At 32.5% G+C, this 16332-nt stretch overlaps 1 protein-coding gene and 1 non-coding gene across 3 annotated transcripts in view; one reads left to right on the top strand and one right to left on the bottom strand.

Annotated features, from left to right (window-relative positions):
* The window catches only part of LOC125052488 (lysine-specific demethylase 3A), a 153188-nt gene that overhangs the window by 20005 nt on the left and 116851 nt on the right, over positions 1-16332 (top strand). For both annotated transcript variants that reach the window (XM_047653369.1, XM_047653368.1), the window contains exons 2-3: positions 14751-14900; positions 16044-16157. In XM_047653369.1, the coding sequence (XP_047509325.1) occupies positions 14751-14900; positions 16044-16157 (264 nt within the window). The remainder of the gene's footprint in view (positions 1-14750; positions 14901-16043; positions 16158-16332) is intronic.
* Positions 10973-11091, bottom strand: LOC125052791. Its single transcript, XR_007117490.1, has one exon. It is a non-coding gene; the product is annotated as a 5S ribosomal RNA (ribosomal RNA).

Genomic DNA, 16332 nt, shown 5'->3' with positions numbered 1-16332 from the left:
TAATTTCCGCATAGAAGTGTGCCGATGTGATAAGATAACATTAGGAAGTAACAAATATTTTGTTTGATTTTATAAAATGCTATAGTCCGGTTATTATGTAAATAAAAATTAATATTTTCTTCTTTATTCAGAAAGGTTGCCTGTTAACAACTAGAATGGCCGGGTAAAAGTAGACCATAACACAAAACTTTTGATGTAACAGAATATTTTAATCATTGTTTATCTTTGTTTGTCTCATTAGTTCCCATATTTTCCTAAATAGTAGTAGTTTCTTCAATAAAGAAACACTTTTTTATACACAATTTGCTATACACTAGGTTTCTTCCCCTCAAAATCATTATCATTATCCTATACACCTGGAACCTAATTCTTTTGTCGAAAGCATTTTAATCATTAATCTTGTGAACAAAGATCTTTTGGTAATACACTCAATGTTTCAAACTTGTATAAAATACAAAAGCGTAGAATATGCAAGGGGTTTTAATATCCAACCCCAATCCGTAGCTACTCCAAATGAGTGTTGAAAAGTAGGTCAAAATGCGAGGGCTGAAATTGGGCCGCGCCCTAGACGAGATCGGGGTGCCTATAGGCTTGCTTTAAATAAAGTTTTAATACTTCAATTCTGTATATATACAGTTTTTAATTATATGTACACTGTCTATAAATATTTAATGAAAAGAAATTTTAATATTTTTTTGAGGTTAATTTTTTTAATTTGTGAAATACCACAGCGTGAGTAGAGCATGAGGCTTCTTTAGACAACATTTATTACTAAAAACACACATACACAGAAACACAAAAAATAATTAAAATAATATATTTTTTTAAATAATGAAAGATAACATTTTTTTTCTTTTAAAGAACAAGGTTCGTTTAAAGTGTGTAATGCGTGTGTGTTGTGATTGTAATTTGCCCAGGCTCAGCATTAAGATGAAGAGCAGACTGTTCAACAGCGCTGGTCATTCTGCCAGATACCACGCTACGATACCAAGCTAGTTTTCGCCTCAGTCGCAAAAAAGAAAAAGAATGTAATAATAATAAAATAATTAGTAGACAAAAATCATATTAGTAAAAGTTAGCAGTGTACGTAATGAAGTATTGTGTGTCTTGTGTAAATAAATATAGTATATAAATAAAATTAAAAATAAGAATAATAAGAAATTGATAAATAAATTATTTTTTTATTTTTTTAAAACTATCTTACTGATAATTTTATTTATTGTATTTTGTTTTCTTGCTGAGAAGCTAATGTATTGTTACTTACAAAAAAGGTTATTGTGGCATCTACTTTTCTCCAGTGGCATCTGAGAGTTGCCAACATACGAATCCAGGCTAGCGCACTTGAATATGTTATCATTGTAGAAAATTTATTCGTTTGCATTTAAGATATTTAATAATCAGTTTGATTGCCCAAACCTTTTAACTAACTTTAAGTTTCGTGAACCCTTTAGATAACCCAGAGATGCCATTTGTCCCTTCTTTCAGAAGAACGCCTTTTGGCCCAAACTCACCGATATCCAGATTGAGCATTCTGATAAACGAGCTCTGGATAACCATAGTCACTTCCTCTTCACGATTTCCCTTAATTTAAATTAAAAAAAATTGTCTAATTTTTATTTATCTCTTCTTGTATGTAATGTTTACCTATAAGTGCTTGTTACATTGTATATTGTATTTTAATTTTCTTGTACCAATGTATCAGTGTACCGAGCGTTGGCAATTCTAATCTGATATGCAAATGTTCTTGAGTCCTACGTATGTACTATGTTTATAAATCTGCTTGGTAATGACACAAATTGCGAGCCGTCATCGTCATGCCAATAATTGAAAGTGCCTACAGATTATACGTCTTTTATATTGGATGAAATACAGAGCACTCTATGTAAATAGTACAAGGATGTTATATTGTTACTAATTTAGATATTCCTCATTATGTTTTGCAGTGACATTAAAAAAACCTTTTTCGGTCTAGGCCTGAGATGTATCTGTTTCATGATCATTTGTCAATCTAATAGGCAAGTAGGTGATCAGTCTTTTGAGCCTGACACACGCCGTCGACGGCGTCGGTCTCAAGCAAGCCGGTTTACTTTACAATGTTTTCCCTCACCGTTCGAGCGAATGTTAAATGCGCACATAGAAATAAAGTCCATTGGTACTCAGCCAGAGCTTGAACCTACGACCTCAGGGCTTAGAGGCGTACGCTAAAGCCAATATTGCATGTGAGATAGTAGCTATTTACGTATAACACGACAAAGCAAATGAAACTGGACAGTGAAATTGGACAACAACATACTCAGAGTATATATACATTTAATATATATATATATTTAATATATATATATATTTAATATATATATATATATATATATATATTTAAAGACATATAGATAGCCGATTGGATTTATGGTTATAAGTTAACCAAGCGCCTAAACTAAAAATGACACGCTTTGTATGACTCTTGAGTCTATGGTTCACTCACTGTAAACACAGTAATGTTTAAGATACTAATGATAATGAAACGATCATTAGTAAATCTAAGTCTAATGTTCTAAACGAATGCGTGAAGAACATCATATATTAGTCCTAAATAAATGAATTAATTAATTCCGTAAAAACATTGCAAGAACATTGTTTGTAACTGCACACGTCACTTACGCAATTCACAGTTTATCACGTTGCCTCACGTTCTTTTTAACCAATTTAGTATAAATTAATAATTATAGTTAACATTTTTGTGATGAATATCTTAGATATTAAGTTTTCATGTATTAACAAAGTATTACTTTATAAAACTCAATAACGAAAGACACCATGAATTTTAAAGCGCTTAATAATTATGGAGTATTTTCGAAACAATTCCGACTTAGGGTCGTACCAATTCTTCAAAGGCCGGCAACGAACTCGCGATCCATCTGGCATTGAGAGTGTCCATGGGCGGCGATGTAACATAACATCAGGTGATGCCTGTTTGCCCCCTGTTCTATAAAAAAAAATGTTAAGTTTTATTATTGTGCCCATTAATAAGATGTGTTTAACAGTTAGTCAAAGGACATATCGCTTGCACCGGGAACAAAGTCGTAACGACTGTTTGAATGTTTTTCATTTCATTTCTTTGCCTATAGTAAAAAAAAAAATACTTTTTGCAAAACACTTCATTATATAAGACACGAGGATGCCTTTATTCTACGGAAATTGTTTTATGTTAGTTATACTCGTTTACCTAATTTTACTTTCCCGAAATAGATCGCAACATGCATAAAAATAGTTTAAGATTATATTGTAATTTTACCAAATTATTATAATATATCTCTGTTTTACAAAGGTCATAATATTTCCGCGAAAAGATTGGTAAGGTAATGGACATTCGTTCGTAATTATGTTTAAACAGTGAAACAATCGTAAAACGCTTTTGCTTTTCAGTCTAATTTGATGAATTACTGTTAATATACGTTTAGTTATATTTTAACTATTTACACTAATATAACAACAATGTATAAATCGCCAAATAGGAAATACTACCTTTCAGTTGATGTATATATATTTGTATATCTAATGTACAAGGTATCCTAGCAATAGCAATACCTTTTATTTAAAAAAAAGTTCGTACGGTTACGACTTTCTTCCTCGGGATAAACGATAAAGATGTCATAACTAAAGCAAAAATCCATTCTTAATCCAGCCGAAGAAGTTAAATATTTATTTAATATATCATAAATAGTAAAACCAAATATCTTTTAGTAATACCAAAGTAAGGAATTCTAAATCTCAACGTTCTATATTAGTCTATGAAACTGCTAACGCCCGTATAAATTTGGTAGCCATAACTATAAATAGTGAAGAGTAGTGGCCCTATGGAACTGCCCGGACCGGAACCTGGCAATAGCGATGTGTGCCGCGTGCGTTGACCGCAGGGAATGCATCGATGCGCGATCAACTCACGCGCACCCACAGCTGTTCTTGTTTATTGAGTTAATTTCAACATTTTAATAGACCGTGGTTGAAACTTATATGATTTTGTAGTATTTGTGTTAACTCTCTTAAATATCAGAACTTCTGTCTGTCATTTTGGTTTCACCAGTTCTTACGTGGAAAAAAATATGCCTGATTCGAGGCTTGATCATGCTTATAATCATAATTATCAAAATAGATTTTGTTACTAATTTTTTTCTGGTAAATATGTAATAATATTACTTTATTTGTAATTCGTTAATCAGAACAATTTTATATCCATTATATGAAGTGTTTAGTACAAGTATCTTACCGAGACGTGCGTTATTTTAGCAAACATTATTTTTTTATCTCGGGGTTAATATCCTCTGATCAACCCAAAATTTAATGTTGCCTTTTAAAAAATATTCGAATGGGAGAAATGGAGAATCATATTAAATTTTCTAAAAATAAAATATCTTCACAGTGTAATAAATATATCAAATTTTCAGTTCAAAGACATCTAAATTGAAAAAACTTTCTCTAACGATGTCATTTGAATTGAATTTATCTTTGGAAGTTTCATTCACTCTTATTTGGCATTCATGAAGATACCAGGATCAAACGAAAATCTAATCGATTTTAAATTGCACCGAAGATCACCTAGGTACTAAAAATACAATATTATTACATTTTATAAAAAGTCAATGATCTCTATGTTGGTGTTTGATCGCCCCTGTGTCTCGAATGAGCAAACGTCGGTACAGCGCCTGCTCTGGTCCGGTCGTGTCGAATATCCGTGCCATGGAAGTAATTTAATTTCACCTTTTTATTTTTAAATTAGGCATAGACATAGACATAACATTTATTACTAACAAAACCACACACACATAAACATACAAAATAACAATAATCAAAGAAAAAAAAATCATGAGAGATATAAAAAAATCCCTTTTCCTATTCGGTTTGTTTCAAGTGTGTAATGCGTGTGTGCGAATATATACGACTTAGGGTACTTTAGGAAAAGAGCGTACTAATTCTTAAAAGGTCGCCAACACACTTGCGAGCCTCCTGTCAGTGTCAACATCGGGTGAGCCGTCTTATGCAAACAAAATCGTGGCAAGTCTCAATAAACTGTTGTGGCTCAAGTCGGCCTGGATAACATAATTAGATATATTATTTGTTTTTATATCACGATTGTATTGCATTTCCATTGTTCAGAACAAAGATTTGCTATTGTGATTCAAGGACGTAACTGTTATTGAGTATAAGTTATTTTTGTTAAGTTCTAAGCAAACGAAATTCGATTTGGTTTTTAACTTTGATTGCGCTATGCACACTGCTGACATAATTCATGTATGACAGGACTATACATAATAACAATAAATATAAGGTAGAATATTTGACGATCACGATATTTTTTATGACAATAAGAATTATAGTGTATGTTAAGTGAAATTAGTGAAATATAATAGTTTTTGCACATTTACACCAAAATGTTAATTAGCCTGTAATTGAATGATTATATTACTAATTCTAAAATGTATTATTTTAATGGTTTTATAACTATTGATACATGTATACTGTATCTAGAATAGAAATAAAAAATATGGCTATTAATGCTCCTTTTTGTGTTTATGAGGACGTAGATTAGTACCCCTGCTATACACCAATAGATTCTATGAGCGCATTTCGCTCTTAACCTGGCCATAGACGGACCGCATGTTGCAGTCAAGACCGACTGCAACATGCGGTTTGCTCAGGAACTGCTCGAGCGGTCCGTGTATTGCGAATATGAATTTAGTATGGAAACTGCAGATCTGCGGCGACCTCTCTACAGCAGTCGGTCTTGACTGCAACATGCGGTCCGTCTATTGCCAGGTTTAGACACGTAAATTCGACGGCAGTTATGTAACAAATAGCTAATCTCGTACTTGCGTATTTAAAAATATATAATAAAATCGGAGTCCAAGACAATGGCTGTAGGTTTTTGACAAGAATGTCCTCAAAGTTTTCTGAATTTCTCTCCAAGTTTCTATCCAAATTCATAACTTATCAACGCCAACGTTCTTACTTCTAGCATTGTCTGTTATTATTTCCCTTAACTTTAGAATATTAATAAACACCAATTTTAATAATAATTAGTTTCATTTCAAATCGTACAACCCTGATCTAAATACATTATCGTTATGATATTTCAGGAACGTGAAATTTCGTTTCATCGTCAGACTACTCGCCAAATGATTGTCCTTCGCCATTAATCTATATGTCAATACAGATTGAGGTTGTTTTATATAATTCAATAAATATATTATTTAATGGTTACATACAATACTAAGTATTAAATTCTTGTAAAACTCTGTGTGTTGTAAAGTGATTTATTTATTTAGTTATTAAGCTTACGACATCACACACAGTACTAAATCTACTAATTAATTTACATCTAAAATGTGTGACAATTAATGTAAACATAAATTTCACAAAAAAAAAAATAGAAATTGAAAATTAAAAAAATACAATTTAACATAATATACGATAATACAAGCACAAAATAAAATAAAATAAAATTATAGAAATTTGTTGGCACTTAGAGCAGAAAAAAAAGAAAAATCATCAGCAAAACAGCGAAATTAGGTTCGAGAAAGGCATCCCACAATGCTTTCTCTAAAACCGATGATGTGTGATGGCAAAAGTGATGATGGCAATAGGAAAGAAAAGGTCTTATAAATGGTTGTCATAAATGCATGTACCTTTAGCCTTCTTCACAATTATAATATAACGACTTAACGATTCACAAACAGTGGTGCTACAACTCTTGGTTGTACTTTTTATGATAATTTTATTTCTTACTAGCGGCCCGTCACGTCTTAACACGGGTGGACATTTATTTTTCAAAAAAAAATTGTAGATGATATGTTCTTAATATTGTGAAAAATTTTTTTTTATATCATCCATAGTTTTCGTATCGCATGCGATGACAGATATTTTATAGGCATTTTTTTTACACCTTGGGTAACATTCACACCAAGATTATGTCTGGACTCTAAAAGAGACTGTGACCTCTGAGTTTGTTTCGGCGTTTCATCTCAGAGTAGTCAGATTGGAGACGTCAGACTCATCTAGTTTAAAAAAAAATATGCTTGACGTGTAAAAGTGTTTGTACAAACCGACTTACAGAAAATAAATCATTTAATAATTTAATGATTTCCTTGCAATTAAAATAATCAAGTTAATAAGCAAGTATCAGCCGTCTGTGCCTGACACGCATTCGACATTCGAGTTTAAAGCATGCCCGTTTCCACACGTTTTCGAGCAAGTGTGAAACAATTCATAATCCATCCACAATCCATTACGTTTTTTTAATGCAACTTGTCACTCGTCTTCAACTCCTGTTTGTACACAATTTATTTGCATTATTAGAATAGTTGTGACGACATTTTTAAGTCATTTTGTCGTTGTTTAGTACATAGATATCCAACTGGATGAACAGTAGTTCGTCCAGTAACATTTATGCATTGGTATTAAAAGTGGAACTCATTGAATATGGATGATTGAAGGTCGCACTTCACAAACAAGGTCAACGCGAACATTGACATGCCTATGTGTGAATATACATTGATGTCTCGAAAACAAACAAATAGTACACAAAGCTATGGGATAAGCGTTTGAGAGGGTCATATAGTCAAAGTTTAATTTATGATTACGCGCAAATAACTGATTGGGATACTCATCTTGTTTTAATGTCAATTGTAGCATAGTGTCAAGGTTACAGTTCCTTTAAATTTTCTTGTAAATTATATGTTTGGTGATTAAATTAGTTGCAGTTTTTGCACACGTCAATTTTAAAAACTTTAAGTTTTTAATATTGACGTCTATAAGTGTAGTTTACATTTTGCATATATAGACTTTGATTTGAGCTAATGTAATCCTACAGCTAACATAAATCATATATAACAAAAAACAATTATGATTAACATATAGCCAAAGATGGAATACATAATATTATACATATATACAAAAAGGTTCAATTTACAAAAGGAAGAAATCAACAAAAAAATTTCAACTAGGTAATACCTCATTCGGCTGTGTTGTGTGATGTGGGGTGTGGTCATGATGCAGGTGATTTTGCGCTATGGATACTCTTAATACTCCTTTGAAGTATATTCCGCGATCCATAGTCCATGACATATTTGTTTGATTTCCATAGTATTCAAATTTTTTGAAAAAGTCCAGGCCCCAAAGAGTGGACAAAAAATCTACATTTTTGTTAACGAGATGCCTGATATTGCAAAACCTATTTAAATATATTTAGTGTCGCACAGCTATGAGATGAGATTAAATAAAGTAGTGTATGCAACTGCAAATAATTAGATATTAAAACACTCATGTAATCTTTTGAAACTCTCCTGCGGCTTGTATCAAAAAACTACACTCATGTTTTAATACCCTCTATTATATGACAGTTGCATAAACTACTATTATAAAACAAAACAAATGTTCTTGTGTTGTATAGTTTTAAAGCTAGTTCATTGCGTAATATTTAGTGAGATGTTGTGGGAACGAGTCGGATTAAGATTCATTCGACTCGAAGACGCAATTGAATGAAATATACTTATCAAATATAACTGCTATAGATAGTACCGGTGACCCTAGAGCTGGTGCTTACCTCGCTCAACGATTAAGTATCGCAATACAGCGAGGCAATGCTGACAGCGTTAGAGGTACACTGCCACAGGGACCAAACGTTTTAAATTTATTAAAATTTTCTTTTTATTATTACTATGCAGGTTAATAAAATTGTAAATATTGTATATTTGATTGTTATGTTTTTAATTTACAATTATTTTACATAATTTTAAATTTAACCGACGTTTCGCTTTGTTTACAGCGTGCGTGGTCACGGTGACTGAAGACAAAACGTCTTGAATGTCAAAACGTATCACAGCTGTAGAAAAAGTTGTATTATCTGTACTTCTTGTAAATTAAAAACATAACTTCAATCTGGTTAAAAAGTGTTTTCTTTAATGTTACTTTGCCCTTTAAATATCGGTAAATAAGCCGAACATTGAAACAATTGGTGCATACACTTCATGACAAATTAATCTTCTCGACTGTCTTTGCACAAAAGAACAAAGTATGAATTAAACAAAAGGCTGTACGCATACCAGAAGGCAGGTTGTTTTGCAACAAATCCAACGACCGGTCCGCCCCTCGCGTTCAATGACCTACTGAACCCGAAGGGAAATGCGTCCCTAGAATTTATGTCACTTTATCTTCGCGCGAAAAACGGGATGAAAATCCCGATTTGATTACGTTACACCTATTTATTTTAAATAATTTTAACATTTATTAGTTTGTGACAGTTGAGTTAGGGACGTTAAAATAAATAATATTATATTATAAAGAAAATCAATACAAATTTAAAAAGTTTGGTCCCTGTGGCATTATTATAATTATAATAATTATTATTTTTATTATTGCTTTGCAGGTTAAGAAAACTGTAAATACTGTAAATATATAACTACTTGATTGTAAATAATTAAACAAAAATATTTATATCAAGCAAATTTTCGTTTATAAACTTACTAATTAAAAATTTAATAATAATTAACCATGGTGCTTTATATAGGTTATATATCTTGGCTTTTGATTGCATTTATTTTATTTTATAGATAAGTAGAAGGACCTTCACAGTAAGAGCATTATTTAATTTTAAAAATTTACTATACTAAAATTTTATTAAATAACAAATACGTTATACAGATAGTAATAAACATTATATGTGTTTAATGTTCTACGGTATGTACTAAGATAATAAAGAACAACACGACTTTCTTACGTAAGGTGGAAATAATATTTTCTCTTCGTGTAATGTAACCGGTCTTATAATTCCAAGACTAGTACATTTTATTAACTGAACTAACGTACTCAGAGTCGTTTATTAAATTTTTATTACATAAACATTCAAACATATATGGAATTATCAGCATATATTATAGTACAGTGGGCAAACGGGCAGGAGGCTCACCGGATGTTAAGTGATACCGCCGCCCATGGACACTCATCATTGCCAGAGGGCTCGCGAGTGCGTTGCCGGCCTTTTAAGAATTGGTATGCTATAGTATTGTCTTTGATTTACATAACCTTTACACATTTAAAGAAAAAACTTTTTCTTGAAGGACCCTAAGTCGAATTGGTTCGGAAATACTTTAGTAGGCAGTTGGTTCCACATAGTGGTAAAAACTGCCTTAAAAAACGCTCAGTTGTGGATACGGGACTTGCAAACCCTCGGGCAATGTGAGTGTCTATGGGCGGCGGTATCACTTAACATCGTATCAGTAATAACTGTTAAGATAGAATAGTAAATAAACATCGGGATTATGCCCGTTTGGCTCAGTCATAGATAAAAAAACATTGGGGTTTTTGTAAGGTAAATATAATGGCCAGTTATTAAACCATTTATGTAAAACTAAACAATGTCTGTATTCGATTAAGTAAGCGCTGAATTTATTTAAATGTATGAAACACAATTGTTTTACTTCACGAATATTTAACCTATGTTTTTATAGATGAGCCTTGCGTTTCAGATATAGAAACCCATCATTTCAGGCATCTATAACAAGAAAGTACTCAGTTGAAATCTTTCGCGCTTGCCCTAGTTTCGCAACCTTGAATACGTACTAGCGTTTCTATTATTAGAACGAGTTTTCCGAGCACCGGTGTGAATACTGGATGCAATGTACATGAAAAATAATGGATACAATTTGTATTTAAATTTTTGTTGTCTTCTAGAGGAAAGAAAATAAACCACCTACGGGAAAGAAGTACTAGGAAAGAAAATAAAACACCTACAAAAGCTTCCTTAAGTTACGGACTTGCCAGAGTGAAAGGCGTAGAAAGAAGGGTTCTGATAAAAAAAACTTTAGAGGTAAGGTGTCAAGGGACACCCGGATGGAACGAAATTCCTTTCGATTAATTTATATGTTAATTGGTATCATAACAGTATGATAGATTTTCTCGACACCAATCTTACGATCTTAAAAAAAGCCAACATCACGAGGTGTTCCCAGGCGGTCACCCATCCAAGTACTGACCTCGCCCGACGTTGCTTAACTTTGGTGATCGGACGAGAACCGGTGTATTCAACGTGGTATGGACGTTGACGATAGCTAAATCCAAAATGTAAAATATTACAACTATAGCAAAAAAGTGTCGTGACAACTTTTCGTAAGAATTTTTTCCGTCTAGCCCCCTTTCACAACGCGCGATAAGGAACTTCGTTCCAAAATGCAGCCTTTATTTCGGACAAGTTTATTTTTTATACACACAATTAAAAATAAACTTAAATCCGTTTGCCCATCCTGATAAAGGACCAAACCCCAGCTATTCTGCTCGCCCCAATCTTGGTCCAACCTTGCCTGCAACCAGTGTAATTTCATGTTCCCATCTCTTGTACTTTTTTTTTTAATTTTTGGGTACCGCATTATAGTTTTACTCCATATCTCAACTCCTCAGAAGGAGTGTCCTGTTCATCTCCACTTGTTAATGGCCATAGCCCATCCCTGAATAAAGAGTTGCCTATTCGCAATTCTATTTTGGAATATCACCTAAGAATATTTCCGTAGAGGCCCTAAAAACCCCATATACGTAGAGCCGTAAACTATATCTAAAAAACATTGCAAAGAAACATATGTCGCAGCCAACTAGCGTGAAGAGCCGTTCAATCAACAGCCTAGCCTTTTAACTAAACAGCGCCGTTTAACTAGCGGCCTGAAAGATATTCAGCCGTAGCGTTTGTAACAACGTCTATATTTTATTTAAATATAAATAGCTTTAGTTGTCTCTAGATATTTATATATGTATTATGATAGATTCAGAAACTTATGTGTCAAAAATGTATTGGATATTATATTCGGAGTTCGTAAATCCCGTAGGACGAATCCAATGTTTTTGACACACTTAGCGCAAAGTCTGCACTCTAAATCTAAAGAATTTAAGAGTTGGATTCTGAATAGGCGTTGCCTTAAAGGCGCCTTCTTGGATCGCCTAAGAAAATTATTGGACGAGCAATTACTGTCTAGTTGTTCAGGGTTAGAACAATTTACTGCTCTATTTAACGTTAAATTAGCTTGACCAAAATAACATAAATGCAAAATGAATCGATGTTAATTTAACACATTTCAAATAACATCATCAATTTGAATGCCATTTCAGATGTGAGGAATTAATTTCCCAATATACTAGACTCTTGTGGCGCGGGACCTTATTTTGTACAAATATATATATTTATATATATTGTGTATACAATATCTAACTTTAGTTAAACTTAATTTAGGATTTTATTAAGGTAATAACATTATGCTAGCTTGCTATGCTTGAAAATGCAAAGAAATTACGCTTCTCATTTTAGTTTTTATTTTAAACTTTAGTACTTTATATTAAGGATTTTTTCCAATAAATACTTTTTGAAAGTGAGTTAAAAATACAAACATCGATTCATCTGTTCTTAAACACAATACGTATTCTAGTCCTACACGTATAAATTTTAGTTGTCTTAAATAGGGCACGGTAAGTTCACATTGGACGGGAAACGACTAATTCATCTTGCTATGCTTTTGTATAATGTTCTACAACGGTTCTTTTAACATACAAATGTATATATATATAGCAATTAAAAAAATTGTTTTATCCTTGAGTACATTTAAACTAACGGATATAAGCGAATTTATTACATTATTTAAATAACTGTTTCGGGTTCATAAATGACAGTCTGCCATGTTGTGTTGTGTCTGCTATGTACTTTAACCGCGAAAATGACGCCATCTATCGCTGTAAAGTTGGTATTTCTGCTGGATTGTGGCCAGGTGTTTAGTTTTTTTTATTCTATAAGTGATAGAATGTTAGTATTTACTTTTTGGTAGTTTTGTCTAGCGCAGTGTTTCCTAACGGGGGAAAATTCGGAGATTTTGTTATTTGGCGATTACGTCAACAGTAATTATTTTCTTTTTTACACATATTACCCACACAAGAGGGCGTAGAACGGAAGAAAAGACCTGGCAATAAACTCTCCGCCACTCTTTTTACCCGCCTAGTTTTTGTTTTACACAACGTTTTTAAGGAGCCATTACACGTAGCGTTAAGCATATGTCATAAACGTGTTTTACGCTAGCATTGCAATATCGACTTTATTATACCAGTGGTACCCTATGTATGCGCTTTTCCAGCTAAACATCTCAGTACTTTAGCTTCTTGTGAGTTGGCAAGGTGCAACGATCCAGAATACGATCTTACGTTTGTAGTTTCCACTTGACGTTTGGAATCAGCCAAGGCTTGGAACAGAACCAACGGCAAAACGCTCGTCATGATCTGTTATTGTTATGCCAATTTTAGGATGAAGTAGAACTTATTTATGTATTTACGGATAATTATTTATAGGTATGTTGAAATATGGCAGGAATTTTTGACGATTAAAACGTCGTTACAGTACAATTAAAAACAAGTAACAAAACCAAATTTAATGTAAAATAATAAATTAAAAATTAAAAGCGAATCTTACGGTTCGTGAAATCAGTACATTTTCATTGAAAAAATATTTAAGTAGGGGCGAATAGTTAGACGCGACGATGGGATACACTGCCAGAAGGATGTAGACCTATTTAAAATTCTAAAATGGTCCTAGAAACAAAGTAATTTAATTTAAGGGGGCGTTTAATAAACTCTTAAAAATTGCAATAAAAATGGATGTGATACCGGTCCACTCTCGTACGTTCCGCAACCACGACTTCCTCTAATGGCCGATTTACATTATCTTAGTGTTTAGGAGAGTGCTTTAGTACAACTTGAAAGGCAAGTTCTTTAGCGTAGCGTTTACTAAAGCAAGTAGCGTTTACATGTTTCAACTAAAGTAGGTACTATCCTAAAGCACTCTCCTAAACACTAAGATAATGTAAATCGGCCTTAACAGCCCATCACTTGCACTTGCACATCAATTTTGTCCATCATTATTAGATATGTGTCCAAGATATGCGACTTTCCGTTTTAACAGTGTGCATAAACAACGGATTATGGAACTACATAATAGTATATTAACTGGCGTGATATTTATGTTATGACCACGAAGAACAAAGCGAATTCAGTATTCCGATATCACGCATACAATTCGATTTTATAAGGTCATCAGGGCAAACTGCATACATTTGTAAAATACCTTACTACATTCTCGACTGTACTTTGACAAGGTCGCATGATAGGGCTTCTAGCAAACTGTGTCATGTGTGACATTACCTACACTTGAACTAATTCTTTTGGAATATATTATAATACACGCTAAATGAATTTATAAACGTATCCACGTTTATTTGTTCTCTAATTACGTAGGTAGATGATTACATAGTTTATTACGATCTTTGATACATATTTTATATAATAATATCATATTACAATATTGCACTGACTCGTACATATCTCGAAAGCGAACCACTATTACTTTTTAAGAAAAGTTTAAACTAAAAATTAAATTAAAAATATTGGTATACAAATGCCTTGAAGTTAAACAATTTTCAATGGTATATAAAAAACAGTATAAAGTTTTAAAAACGCGGGTTCTTCGGGTTTATTTGCAACAGCCCGACACCTACAGCCATCTATTGACGTTTCGCATCAAACGCTGGAATTCAATTTGTACCAACGACATTATTGGTTCAACATTGCGACGTAAGATGGCGTCGATAACATTTAGAAATTGTATGATTAAATTTGGCTATTTTGAATTGAATTTTAATAGTTAAAAAATATGACTTAAATATGTTTTTTTATTGTTTCAGGTTTTAGTGGAATACGATGGTGTCGACTGGCAAAGAAGAGAGTGGGTAGCGGTTTATTCATTGAGGACGTTTCGTGTGTTTTTAGTTGAAAGAACTTTAGTGTGGGCACCAAGGAAAGTGAATAGTAAAGAAGTGAAATGGCCAGCACTGGTTAGTTATCATTTCATATATAATTTAGAATAATTTCATTTATACATCAAAGGATTAAAATTTTTGAAAAGTGCTGGTAACGCACGTTTCCTGTTAATACCAAGAGATGGCGCCACGTGTACTAAAGAAATATAGAAAATAGAACATTGGATTAATGCCTAATCTTCTCTATCTATTCTTTATAAAGCCTAATTAATGCCATTCAATACTTTCACTTAAGTGTCTGGCAAAATTGTATTGTTTACCAAAATTCATCATCATCATTCTACTAACTCCAGTATTCTATAGAATTGTTAACACTTTTAGTAGGTAATATATATCGGCGTGTATACTGTATACAGAACATTCCCGATCACGTGTGTTATGTGTAGGTGAGATGCTCGCGTGACCCCATTTCTCTCATTGTATTTGTGCATGCATCAACTTTACTCAACTAGTTCACAAAGTTTGCTATACCATATATTTTTAATAGACTATATTCTGGAAGCACTCTTACGAACTCATCTGGAAGATGCCTGGACATACTTATTTTGTAACGTTTTTCTTTCCAAGTCTTAAAGGTGATGCAATCTATTAATTGTCTTTGCACTTGAAATAAATTGGGTTTCTCTTAAAGTGGGTCATTTTGTTATCAAACTGCATAATAAACACAGGTGCATTTGAATCTAATGTTTATGAGTCATTTGTATAATTTAAAAAACTGTATGTACATATTATAGACTTGGTTATAAAAGTGAATCAAAGAGTGTTTCATATGTTAACACTTATTACCTGAACATTGAACAGGATTGTATTAAACCTAACCAGACATAAAATAAGTCTGATTATTCAAGTGCTAAGAGTGATTAAAGATAATAAGAGTTTAAAGGTATTCTACCTCTACGGACTTCTGTCCCTTTCCCAAAATTGCATGAGAGGTAGATATATATCCGTGTTAATTTTTTAAATACAATAATTTACTACGATTTGAGAACTCATCGAATTAGAAATCTGAGGCCCAGATCTAGGTCTTAAAATCGCTTCTTGTATCAATAATATAATATAGGAAACTACTAGGAATTTTAGCACTTCTATTCTTATTCTCTGATGATATTTTAAACTTATGATATGCTATGTTTTTAAAATAATCATTTTTAATTCCAGACATTTGCTGCATTGACAGCTGAAGTGATATTACAAGCTGAGTCGCAGCCTGTTGAATTCCTTCATGATAAGCAACTACAGTTTTACGACTATGCCAATCTACAGCCCTATCAGGTAAAAACTTCTTTGAGTAAATTATCCTTAATGTATAATTAATTTATTCTAAGGAATGGTACAATTGAAATGGTAAACATATTTAGTATCTACAAAATGCCTTAATTAACTTTAACTATTGATAAACTCTAGGTACGGTTGAACAAAAATAATAATATAAAATACATATTCCAAC

Source organism: Pieris napi, chromosome 9, assembly GCF_905475465.1.
Source record: "Pieris napi chromosome 9, ilPieNapi1.2, whole genome shotgun sequence".
NCBI classification, from domain to species: Eukaryota; Metazoa; Arthropoda; class Insecta; order Lepidoptera; family Pieridae; genus Pieris; species Pieris napi.
The sequence above is the reverse complement of the archived record's forward strand: the minus strand, read 5'-3'. Positions and strand labels throughout refer to the sequence as shown.